General features: G+C 41.5%; 1 protein-coding gene across 3 annotated transcripts in view; it reads right to left on the bottom strand.

Annotated features, from left to right (window-relative positions):
• MTUS2 (microtubule associated scaffold protein 2) overlaps positions 1 to 13,670 on the bottom strand; it is a gene marked incomplete at both ends in the record, with an annotated part of 419,292 nt that overhangs the window by 155,362 nt on the left and 250,260 nt on the right. For all 3 annotated transcript variants that reach the window (XM_080688795.1, XM_080688796.1, XM_080688797.1), the window contains one exon: positions 2,232 to 2,330. In XM_080688795.1, coding sequence (XP_080544921.1) covers positions 2,232 to 2,330 — 99 coding nt within the window. The remainder of the gene's footprint in view (positions 1 to 2,231; positions 2,331 to 13,670) is intronic.

Raw genomic sequence — 13,670 nt, 5'->3', positions numbered from 1 at the left:
CAGGGTCTTACTAAGTTGTGGAGGGCTTAAGTAGCAGAGGTGCCCACAAACCACGATCCTCTGGTCTCAGCCTCCCGAATGCTGGGATTACAAGCATGTGCCACCACGCCCGGCTCATACATCTAGCTTTTTGATATTCTTATATTTTAGGTATGCACTTCGAACAGAGTCTAAATAGCTAGCTTTTACACATATAATATACTCTTAAATACTCTGTTTTACAAATGAATGTAGTCTGGTCATAAAAATCTTAGATTTGGTCTCAAGTTTAGTTCCTGTGTATTCATTATGACATGTTTTAGTTCATTTCTAAATATTATCTTATTCTTTTAATTTATGCCACTTCTCTCTCCCTTTCTTTCTTCTTTCCCCTTTTCCTTTCTCTTTCCCCTCTTTGTATTAATTCTCCAATTTGTATTAATTTTTAATCTCTCATTTCAACTTTTTCTCTTGAGTCATTTTAGAACTCTGCTCTTTATTGTTTATCTGATATTAACATAACTATTTTAATATAATAGCCTTTAAGGACACAATGCCTTTACCATCTTCCCTAGGATGTAAACCCTCACCCACCATGGTTTGTTTCCTTGTGCCTGTAATAATTACACATCTTATTCTGCGTCCACAGGTACTATAGCATTGAGGTGGGATTCTCAGGGCCCCGTGGCAGTGTGGAGTCCAGCCCTTGCATTGCAGCAGGCCAGTCTTGTGGCTGGAGGTTTCTACGGGAGGGCTTGCTTCCCTTTACCATCTTCACTTAGAGCCAGAGCTGCAAAAAGCCAGTCTTCTCTGGCTGGGGAGCTTTTTTTTTCTTCCTAGCTCATCCAGCAAAGGTTTTACCCTTCACAAATTCTAGACTTATGCAAGGACCACAGTTCCGATCTCTCGCCCTAAGTAGGCACCACTCTTTGTCTCCCAGCCCTCACATGTCTGTCTTCACTCCATTTCTTAGACATTCTTCATTAACCAGAAATGTTAATAAGTCCTCTATTCTCCAGCCTTTCTGGTTAATAGTAGAGCAACTAACGTTGCTAGTTTGGGACATGGATGGCCTGGATTCAAGCCAAATATTGTGGTTTGAATCTGGAAGATCCCCCAAAAGGTTCACATGTGAAAGGCTTGGTCCCCGTTGAGCGATGCTCAGAGGTGGGGTTTTGGGGAGCGCTCTGAGGGTTCTGATTGCATCTAAGGATTCTTCATCTGGGGAGTCAGAGCTGAACTGGTTATTGGGAGGCCGTGGATACTGTAGGAGGTGGGGCCTAGTTGGAGGAGTGGGTCCTTGGGCATGTCTCACGGGGAATGCTATCTTCCTGGCCTCTCTTTTTTTGCTTCCTGGTTGACTTCAGGTGAGTTTTTCTCTACTACAACCTCTGTCATGCTGTTTTTACCTCAGAGCCAGCCAATCATGGATTAAAACCTCTGAAATAGTGGGACACAGTAAATATTTTCTTCTTCTACATTATTTATCTCAGGTATTGTTGGAGCAGCAAAGAGCTGACTAACTCACTAACACTGTACTACTCTCTGTGATCTTGCTACCAATGACTTTGGGAAAATTATTTAAAATCTCCAGATCTCAGTTTTCCTCTATGTAAAGAAAGAGATAACAATAGCACCTGTCATGGAGTTACTGGGGCATTAAATAAGTGAATACATTTAAAGAGCCTCGGGTAGTATATGTCATAAATTAAGAACTCAAACATAAGCTAATGTTATAACCACTATTATTGTGCTTAAATATTTAAAAATTATATTGTGTACTATTCTACCAAGGGGTTAGTGCCTTAAAATGTGAATAATAATACATTTCCAGTTTTCAAGTGACCTCACATAGCTTGTTCATAGCTAAATGTAAATAAAGGGTTTCCTCACTCACAAAATAACTATTTGACAGTCATTGTTTCTATTTTACTTCCTTTTAGAAAAAACATATTTTCTGGGACAAGACTTTTAAAGTCTGACTTTCAATTGTAAATTATTTGTTTTTACTGTTGGAAGAGCAAATCCTTCTACACATGGAAATTCTCCCACCTAAATGTGGCAGAACATCTTACTTTTTAGGTAAAATGAATGTCAGCAATTGGTTCATTTCCTCTAGTATCAGAAAATGCCAGTCCATTGACCAATCATCAATACCAGATGGGCTGGCCTTGCTCCATTACTGCCATTCATATAAAATAAAGTCCAGGTTTAAATCTCCCCCAGTGACATAGATCACGGTTCTTAAATACCTGGAGAGTGGAGCTTGGTGGCAGAAGCTGCCATTCTCTTAGGAGATGAAGTGGCTGGTTTATTAGCATCTTGATCCTTTTGTGCTTCTTTCTTGGTTCCTACATATAGTTTGAGAAGAGGAGAAAGAATAAAAGGCAGTTATAATCCAAATGGTAACACAAATTGTTTGTGGAAAGGGCAGCTTAACAAAAGGTAAAGCGAACAGAAAAGACAAAATATTTGGATGGTTTGTCAACGTGGTCACCACCCCCTGGGCTGGAGGAATGACATATTTGTTTGGAGCCAGGGAATTTCCTTCAGCGTGGCTGGGCACTGCTGTCTCGGGTTTGATGAAAAACGCCCCTTCTTTGGAGGCCCCTGTCACCCGGTGACCCTCACAAAGTATCCAGGAATTAAAATTTTACTGTCCTTCACCACAGACTTAGTCTGCCTGCCTCTCTCTGCTGAAACAATTTTTCAGAAGACAAGGAAGGAAGCTGTAGCTGAACATAACTGCTAATAACTTTGGCCTCATCCAGCACGGAGCCACGGGGGATGTGGTCTGACTCTAATTAATTTCCATGGAGCTGGTCCATGGAGGTGACCCAGAAAGCTTTCAGCTGCTGCTGAGCCTCATGGGGCCTGCTGCCAGAGCCCACCCCACAGAGGGGGCACCCTGAACATGGAGGGTATTTAGGAACAGCATGTAGAGGCTCCTCAAACGATGCCCAGGGACCCTTTGGGGACTCTGTGGCTTGTCCCTCTTGTTCTGGGCACAATAATCCCCATAAAATCACTTTTGCAGGGGAGTCAAAGGATGATGGATAGAAGATTAGGGAAATCATGCTGACCTGGACATAACAGCCCTGCCTCTGCTTCAGCACTCGGCCATGCCATTTCAGAATCAAAGCCTGGGATGACTCCTTAGGTGCAGAATATGAACATCCCCCAAACTCAGATGCTCCTGTCCAGAGGTACCTGCTGCTGTCAACCTGGTGTTTATTCTCCCTGATCTTTTTCTAGATGTTTGTAATTATATGCACATATACAAATATAGCTATTAGTTAAGTAAATGAATCAAACACTGTCATTTCAACTACCCACATTCTCCACATTTTGAGGGCGTTTTTATGTAAGCGCATTTATAGATCTTCTTATGAGTGTCACATCACATCAACAGGCAGTGATGTAGCATAATTCATTCTACCTTCCCGCCATGGTGAACATTTAGGTGGTTTACAAGTTTTAGTTATCAAAATAGTTCAATGTGCTATAATAAGCATTTTCTACTTTTACCTTTGTAGGTAAAGGTAAAATGTCTTTAGAGGGCCAATGCCTAGGGTCACTTTTGCTGGATTAAGAGTCTGTACATTTGCATTGTTGCTTGACAGAGTTCAACTGTCCACCACAAGGACCCACTATTTCATACGTCCAACTGATGTGTAGAGAATAACTCTTCCTACATGCCCTTCCAACTCTGAAATATCACTTAACTTTTGCCAGACTATAAGAGTCTTTCATACTGTTCATATGCAGTTCATATGGAACACTTTGATAAGCATGCAAAAACACAAGTTCAAAAACACTAGTTCCATTATTAACAGCAGCAATGATTTGCAAAAGCACATTGGAGAATAGTTAAATTATGGTATAATAAAACCATGGAGTACTAGGTTGCCATTAAAAATAATGAGGTAGCCTTATAGTGTACTGACATGGAAAGATGTTTATAATGAATAAAAATAATAGTGGATGAACAGAATGCTTGGTATTATCCCATATTAATAACAAAAATGTCATCTGCATTATGGTTAGAAATGTGTAAAAATATCTGAAAGACAAATGACAGACTTGTAATAGTGGTTACTTCTCAGCAATAGAATTGAAAAGATTTCACTATTTATTTTACTATGCTTCTGCATTATTTCTTTTGATGATGACTCTATATTACTTATATGATAAAAATAAAAACATGAAAGGAAAGAAATTCAAACCAAAATGAAAATCATTTGTTTGATCCGCAAGAGGATAGGAGACAGCAATGTAGTCTTAGCATTCCGGGAGGGATACCTTGGATGAGAAGCCTCAGAGCCCTCTGCCAGCAAGCTCCCCGGAGCATGAGGCTGCCTGGGGGAACTCTTGTGTAGTTCTGAATTTCTTGATGATCCAGAGAATTAAAGCGATTACTCAAGACTTTCCCTTCCTTTTGCAGCTGTCTTCAGTCTCAGATTAAATGTTTTCCAATTCAACCATATGCTTTCCTCGAGCCCCACAAGCTCTCTGAGTATCTAGAATGCTATTGTGGTCTTGGTCTCAGGGTTTTCCTACTGCCCTTTACCCCTCTACTCCCGCTCCCTCCATTTCCTGCACTTGAGCAGAAGTCTCCCTTTGCTGGCCCAGCCTTCTCCTGCCTGTCTTCCAGGCAAGCACACCTGCTTGCACCACTGACTATATATACTGGTGACTACAAAACCCATCATTTCCAGTGCAGGTGGTTCAGGCATCTCTCCAGAGACCCAGACCTGTTTTCCACAGCCAATCAGACATTACCACTTATCTACTAGATGACACAACCATCATGCCCCAAATGGAACATCCATATTTTGCTTCCTCTCAGACCCAGCCCTCTTCCTATGTCTGCAGGTGACTACGCAGCCCATACCTGCCTAATCAGAATGATGTTTTTCTCTGGTGCTACAATGCATTCTGGTTAGCCAAAGTAAACAAGATTTACAGTGGGACTATGAGATTCTTGCCTTGAAAATAGTGAAGGAATTACTAGAAAAAATTTCACTTTCTGATAAATTCCTAAGTTGGTGGGAAGTAAGCCTGGAAGTGCGGTTGACCATTATATAAGTTAACATTCTTTGTAGAAATGAAACCAATAGAATATATATTTATGCATGTGCATATATGTATACATATGTATGTATATATACATGTATACATACATGTATACATGTATACATATATATGGATATATACACATGTATACATACATATATATATGGATTTATTAAGAAATAAATGTGGTGACAGAGGCTAAAGAGTCCCTTAATGGCCACCTGTAAGCTGGGGTTCCAAAGAAGCTGGTGGTGACATCTCAGTCCAACAAGTTGGCAGCCTCAGACCCAGGGAGACCAATGGTGTGGCCGGTGGTCCTCTGGCGAGCCTCTGAGGCCGGTCCCTGAGTCCACGGGTTGAGGAGCCTGGGGTGTGATCTATAGCAGCAGAAGACAATGCACCTCGCTTAGGAGGACCAGAGAGTCTCCCTACTTCTTCCGGTTTCCTGGTGCATCCAGACCCCCAGCAGACTGGATGATGCCTGCCCACAACTGAAGGCTGGTCTCCCTGGCCCACATGCCAGATGCCTCTGGAAATACCCTCTTGGAGCACCCAGAGGTGTGCTTTACTTATTTGCTAGGTATCCCTCAATCCAGTCATGTTGAAATCCCAAATAAATTCTCACAACCATCTTTGTCCCCAAGCAGGGACAGCTTTCCTCAGGAAGAAACCAACAGAGGGAAAAGAAGGACCAGGAGATGGAATAGTGTTGATGGTGCCATTGAGATCCCGGGTACAGCCAAGCAACTTGGTAGTGCTGCCCCGAATGTCTTGGTTAGGAAAGCCCCAAACCCCTCTGCCTGGTTTCTGTTCTTGCCTGAGACAGTTTGATTTAGGCGTCTGCAACTTGGAGCCAAAGAAGACCTGAAGTAAACAATGCCACCCAGAGCAAGTAGCTCCACATAAATAAGTACACACGCTCATCTCTCATGGAGCGGGTCTGACACTGGCTGGCACGAGCTGCATTTTGCATTTTATTCCTGAACTGAACACTGCAAAAGTGACTTAGCACCTGTTCATTACAGATGCTCTAAGAAAGGCCTTCTCGCATGGGAGCCATCCAGCCCAAAGTGATGGCTGGCTTGAGGATAAGGCTGTCACTTAAAAAATAAAAGGGCAAGCGGCAAGACTTAACTCAAGATCCTCTCTGAGCACATCAACATGAAAAAAGAAGTAGATTTAAGATAATGGTTAGAAGACTGCTATAGCCATTTTAGTAAAAAGAAATAAGCACATAAAAAAAATCAAAGGGACACTTTATAGGCTCTTAAATCCACACAGAATAGGCTGCAAATTCCAGCAAGGAAATCCAGTCTAAGTAGAAAAAGATAAGAAACCAAAAGGATGGAGAAATATACATGGCGATGACCTTGATCCCTGCCATCTGAGTTCTCCCTCCCCACCTCTGGGAAAGCAGAGGTAGCAGAGTTGATTGTCTGTACCTCAGTCCAACAAACACGACCAGGAATGTGAAAACCACAGACGGAAGAGGGAGAGAAGTGAGGAGAAGAATGGAATACAACCATAACAGAGACCACAACAGTGGTCAGCCCCGCGCCGGTGTGACTGGAGGGGGGGAGGAGAAAAGGAACTTGCTCCATCAGGAAAGGCTGATTCTCAAGCCACTGATCCGATGATTGAATGGAGCTAAGATTTATAGGGACTGGATAGAAGGCAGAAAGGAAACATCTGAATAAGAATATATCAATGAAAAGCAAAACCTAGGTGAGATATGACAGACAGACAGAGGGGGGAGAGAGGGAGAGAGAGACAGAGACAGAGAGAGAGAGAGGGAGAGGGAGAGAGGGAGAGGGAGAGGGAGAGGGAGAGAGAGACAGAGAGAGAGAGAGAGGAGAGAGAGAGAGAGAGAGAGAGAGAGAGAGAGAGAGAGAGAGAGAGAGAGAGAGAGAGAGAGAGAGAAGATGAATGAATGGATATTAGGCATAAGGATCAGAAGAGAAAGAGCTAGGTTTTTGGTTGCCAGTAGTATTTTTTAAATCACCACAAGGAATATCTGATCTTAAGGGAGAACAGTGTTAATGAGTGGGACAAGGTGAACAAAGGTGGCTATACTGGAAAAGAGAGTGGATTTTAACCCATCAAAGGTTCATTTGAACAACTATTTATTACCTGCACGACAGAAGACACTATAGCTGGGAATATAAAGGAAAATAAGGGAGATCTTTGTCCTCAAATAGAGGCCTACAAAAATTAAACTTATAAAAGAGACCTAATGCCTGGCATGGTGGCACATGCTTGTAATCCCCATGTTTGGGAGGCTGAGACAGGAGGTTCAAAGCCAGTCGCAGCTGGCTTAAGAGACCCTGTTTCCAAATAAAAATCTATATATAAAATAGGTCTGGGAGTGTAGCCCAGAGGTAGAAGGCCCCTGAGTTCCATCCCCAGTACCGAGAGAGAGAGAGAGAGAGAGAGAGAGAGAGAGAGAGAGAGAGAGAGAGAGCCCTAACTATTTACAGGATAAAACAAAAAATAATTCTGAATTAATTATGAAAAGATAAGGATAGAAGAAATTTTTGTAATATATGTATATATGTCTGTGAAACCTTTATAATCCCCTCCCTCCAATAAATTCGTATATTCATTAATTATTACACACCAAGGATCCACCAGACAGTTCTAATGATAGACAAGAACATGAGCTGTTAAGGAAGTCACATTTTCATGGAGTTTATATATCATAAATGTTTATAAATTCCAGGTACCAGGAAGAATTTACATCTATGTATCATATTGCATTTTATTCCCTGTCAAGCCTCTGTTAGTTTTATTATTGGGACAGGTTGAGTATTCCCTAATCCAAAATTCAAAATTCCCTAAACCTGAAACTTTTATTTAATGGTACCGGGGATTGAACTCAGGGATGTTCGACTACTGAGCTACATCCCCAGTCATACTTTTTTGTTTTGAAATAGAGTCTTGCTAAGTTTCTGAGGGTCTTGCTAAGATGCTGAGTCTGGTTTCAAAACTGCAATCCTCCTGTCTCAAACTCCCAATCAGGATCTTGTCCAATCTCTCGACAGGCCTCCATACTCACATGTTTAACCTTCTGAGCTTTTTTTCCCCTCTGTAGACCTAAGAAGCATGTATATACTGTTCTTTCTTTCTTTTTTTTTTTTCGGTACTGAGGATGGAACCCAGGGACATTCTACCTCTGAGCTACACCCCCAGCCCCTATTTTTTATTCTTTTTTTTTGAAACAGGGTCTCACTGAGTTGCAAATGGCCTCATTAAGTAGCTGAGGCTGGCCACTAAGATGCTGAGAGTCTTGATGAGTTTCTGAGGCTGGTCTTGAACCTGCAATCCTCATGTCTCAGTCTGGGATTACAGGTGTGCACTGCCGTGCCCAGCTATCATTTTGTTTTTTTTTTAAAGCTTTTATTCCTGAGATATCGATTCTACATTTCAATTCTAGACTAGTTATTTCTAGGTCAGCTGCATGGCTATCATATTGGAATCCTTTTCATCATTATGGAAAATTCCTTTGCCTTTTTCCTGTATTGGGTTTCTGCTTTCTAGACTCCTCTGTCTTCCTCTTTCTGGGCATGTTTTCTTACTTTGGTAGGGCAGATTTTTCTTGGGTTTCTGGAGAATGCTCCCTGGGAGGTAAGTTATGTCACACCTTCCTTGGTTCAAAGTATCTTCGTACATGAGTGGGGATGTAGCCCAGGGGTAAAGCACTCGCCTAACATTTTCTTGAAATGTTGCTTGGCTAACTCCCTCTCCTCTGGTTTCTCTGTTCTATTTTATGGAAATCCCAATATTTATGCTCCAGCCTGTATTTGCCTTTTTCTCTTAGACATCTCCTGTGCCCGCAGTCACACTCATTATGCCCGAACTTGAACTCGCTGTCTCCGAACACATCTCACTCTTATCTTCCCTACTGCAGCAAGCGTGCCTTTCCCCCTAAACCAGAAATGGTGATCTTCCTCCTCTCCACCCTCTCTCTAATTTCTTTATTTATTTTTGTTGGTCCTGGGGATTGAACAGCGACATTCTACTTCCAAGCTACACCTCCAGCTCATTTTATTTTTTATTTTGAAACAGGGTCTTGCTAAGTTGCTGAGGGTCTATGTTGCTGAGGCTGGCCTGGAACCTGTGGTCCTCCTGTCTCACACAGTACTGGGATTACAAGTCTGTGCCACCATGCCTGGATCCTCTTTCTCATTTCTTTACACTCAGTAGAGTGGCAGATCTTATGAAATATACATCTTGCAAAACTCCTACATCTAGTCTACTTGTTTCATAGTCCATGTAGCTTCCTAACTCAGGCTGGGGTCCCTGCTCTTGCAGAACTCTGCGGCAGCCTCCCAAGTTGACTCTTACCCTGCAGGCCTCAGCCTAGAGCTCTGGGAGCTGCCACTAAGCTCTGGGTACAAAGATATTACTCCATGGGTTAACTGCGTTTTTTCCGGTCCATAATCACCGTTACACAATACATTCCACAAGAGCTGTCTGTTCAATAACATATTTGTAAACAAACAAGTTAATTATTATTACTTATTACATTTTTCCTCTGTGGAATGAAATCATCCTAGAGATTAAGTAAATTCCTGACTGTTCTGACACCTCTTCTTTTCTCCTTCACGTCTCTTGTCCAGTCTCTGTCTCCTCCCTCATAATAAGCAGGCCTGTCTTAAATAAGCAATGAGAAATCACACTATTCACTTGAAACCAAATGATCAAAGCTCCGGGCAGGATGGATTTGTGGAAGACAATGCTCCAGCTCTCTTGGGGATTCAGGATGCTGCTGATTCTTTAGGGACTAAGAGAACATGCATGCATAAGCGGTGGTGGAGAAATTGCTTTGTATTTTTGAAACCACAGGGATAGATATTTGGGCTTTATTCATCTTGGCAGTTTTAGTTAAGTGAGCTGAAAGGAAAGAAACAGTCTAGATTATTTGTCTCATTCCTCTCAATAATTTCACTTTCAAATTAATTCAATAGCATAATAAATTTCTGCTTTCCAGAGCTCACATTTTCCCCATATAAATTAAAACCCCCAAACACAGTCTACTCAGAATTAAATCAGCCTTCTTGTTGCCATCCTGTGGCTTTATTTCAAGGCTGGATCCTTGGTTTTTATTTCCTGAACTATTCTTTTCCTGAAAGATCCTAGGACTCCTCCCTCCCCTCATTCCTTGTATCCTCTCTGGTGGCTCCACTGAACTTGGTATGGAACCAGCTGTTGGAGTTCCCAAAGGGAAGAGACAGAGTCTTTGACTCCAGAAGGTCACTAAGTAGCAGCATACATAAGCAAATGAAGACAGACAACGCAGTGAGAGCCCAGCTCCAAGGTCTGGGTGAAGATTTCTCTCGTTGGGAGCTCAGAGTAGGAACCTGGTGGGACTTTGCTGAAGGAGGTAATGGTTGAGCTGAGGTGTGAAGTCTGTAGAAAACTAACCAAGAAGGAGAGGGCTCCCCAGGGAAGGGGCATGTGCAAAGGTCCAGGATGTAAGGGGCTAGCACTTGGGAGGGGATGGAGATGGAACACGAGGGCTTATTTCTTCTGTCTACTCTGATGATCTCTGGCCCTTGATGATGTCCAAGGTAGCCAGAACGAGGCAAATATTCTCACTCAGTTTCCCTCCGATGTGTCTGAGCTCCTGGGAAATTCAGTGTAAGGCTCAATAACACTACTGTTTGATTTAATATTCTGCACTATATTTTTTGCTTTGTGTTTATGTGCAGTATTGGAAATTGAACCCAGGGCATTCTACCTCTGAGCTATACTCCTAGCCCTTCCTTCCTTCCTTCCTTCCTTCCTTCCTTCCTTCCTTCCTTCCTTCCTTCCTTCCTTCCTTCCTTCCTTCCTTTGTAGTATTGGTGTTGAAACACAGGGGCATTTTACCTCCAAGCTATGCCCCAGCCCTATTTTTTATTCTTTATTTTTAAAAAGGGTCTCACTTAGTTGCAAAGGGCCTCACTAAGTAGCTGAGGCTATCCATGAACCCAGATCCTATATTTTTCATTTTGAAACAGGGTCTTACTATGATTGAGAGTCCTGCTAAGTTGCTGAGGCTGGCCTTAAACCTGTGATCCTCCTGTCTTGGCCTCCTAAATACTGGTATTACAGGCATGCAACACCATATCCAGCCTTTTTTTGGGGGGGGGGGATACTGGGGATGGAACCCAGGGGCATTCTGTCTCTGAATTATACCCTCAGCCCTATTTTATTATTTATTTTGAAACAGGGTCTCACTAAGTTGTGAAGTGCCTCACTAAGTAGCTGAGGCTGGCCGAGAACTTGAAATCCTTCTGTCTCAGCTTCCCAAGTTTACAAACACGCACCACCACATCTGCTTTTTTAAATAACTAGGAAACTGTGATGTAAGTTGTCAATGAATGGAAATAATGACTCATAAAAATACACAATAAACAGCACTTAATTTTTTTTTACCTGCTACTGCTTTAAGTTTAACTTATCTGGCTAACATGACAGATCAAGGGCCAAACATCAAAGGTACATAAATATTTACATAAAGTTATATTTGTCTCATAAAAGGACACTTTTTTTTGGAGAAAAGTAAAAAATTTATGCTTTTTCTTTATCTACATCACAGCGTACCCATCCATAACCACTGTCAACCCACTGGAATGCATTGTGTTAGACCATATTATATGTATTCATGGGGGTTCTCAGTGAGATATTATAGTACAATTTAAATGCCTATATTTAATATAAATACATTTATATTTTGTGTAATTAATGTATAAAATACAGTTAATATACTTAATACCAATATCATTTTAAATGCTTTTTTAAGACTTAGTTTTAATACTTTTATTGTGAAATATGATACTTAGAACTCAACTGTATAGTTTAGCAAGTAACTACAAATCCAATACCCCTGATATTGCTACCAGGTGAAGGCATGGACTATTGAAACTTTACTGGCAGCCACAGCATCCTCCTGTTCAACCTCTCCTTTCCCACCCAATGAGACCACTGCCAAGCTGTTTTTAGACATCATTTGTTGCTAAGGGAGTTTTACTACTCACTTACACCATGTCCTTAAGATCATAAATGCTGTATAAGTGAAACTGCACTATATGAATACTATGGTTTTGCCATTTTTACAAAACATTAGGTTCATAGTTTTTAGCCTGTAGCTCTAGTTCACTCTGCTAAATAAGGGTCCAACATTGCACACATCACAGTGTATTCATGCATTCCACCACCGTAGGGAAGTTGCAGCTGCTTCCACTAATTGTATTTAGCAATTCTGAACAATGTTGCCTTGAGAAGACTCACACTTGTCTCCTGGTGCACAAGTGCATGAATTCCTCATATACCTTTAAGCAGAAGTCTCTTTTTACCACACATATCAAACTTTAGCAGATAATTACACATTATTTTCCAAAGTGTCTGTTCCCGGCTCCCCATTTTCCACCAGTATTGTTTAAGAGCTCCTCATTTGCCCCATCTTCAAACACACAGAAGCTCAGATGTTAAGCTGTTGCTCTTTTGATAGGTGTATACTTCACATTAATTTTTTTCTATGACACGGGGTTGAACCCAGGGGCATTCTACCTCTGAGCTACACCCCAGCCCAATTTTTTATTTTTGAAATAGGGTCTCACTAAGTTGCAGAGGGCCTCACTAATTAGCTGAGGCTGGCCACAAACCCAGATTCTCCTGTCTCAGCCTCCCAAGTACTGGGATTACAAGTGTGTGCTACCATGCCTGGCATGTCTCTCCCTTTTTTTTTTTAAAAAAAAAGTTTGCAGTAAGAGTTGCAGTATACTCTTGCAGCCTTCTTTAAAACTTGATATGTTATGATCAACTAATGATAATATTCATCTGCCACATTTTCAAGAGTAAACAAGCCACTAACATAACTATTTAAGTGATAACTCACGATTGAAATAGAGGCCACTATGAAATAGAAGTAGTGGTTCTAAATATCAATTATTTTCAAGCTGGAGGTGGAAATAGGTAAAATGGGGATGCTGTTTAGCATGTGGTTTAGGGACCAGACTCTCAGCTCTACTGTGTCCCCACTTACTGACGTCAGGTAGGTTACTTAAATGCTCTGAACTTTGTCTTCTCCTGTGTAAATGGGTGATATAACAGTAGCTACCCCATAGATTTGTAAGAAAAAAAATGAGAGTGCATTAAAAGTCCTTAGCACAATGCCAGGCATTACACATGCAAAAAAATGGTACCTACTAACACTATTAATTAATAAATCTTTGCTAAGAAGCTGACATAATCTGAATATTAGTCCTCCCTTCTCCCTCCTTTGAACAATTCTTATGCTGAGCTCTAATCTTCAGTATGGTGGTATTAAGGGGTGGAGCCTTTGGGAAGTGATAGGTCAGATTAGGCCTTTAATAAATGGGCCCAGGCAACTGCATTCACTCCTGCATTTGAGGACACAGCCAGAAGGCACCATCTATGACAAACGACAAAACAGACTCCTTTTATTTTTTGTGGTACTGGGGATTGAACCTAGGGGAATTCTACCTCTGAGGTACACCCCCAGCTCTCTTACTTTTTTTTATTATCTTGAAACAGTGGTCTTGCCAAGTTGCTGAGAGGCTTGCTAAATTATTGAGGCTGGCCTCGGCCTTGAACTTGTGATCATCCTG

Source organism: Muscardinus avellanarius (assembly GCF_963383645.1).
Source record: "Muscardinus avellanarius genome assembly, chromosome: 2".
NCBI lineage: Eukaryota > Metazoa > Chordata > Mammalia > Rodentia > Gliridae > Muscardinus > Muscardinus avellanarius.
Note: the sequence above shows the minus strand (reverse complement) of the source record. Positions and strands in the feature narration are given on the sequence as shown.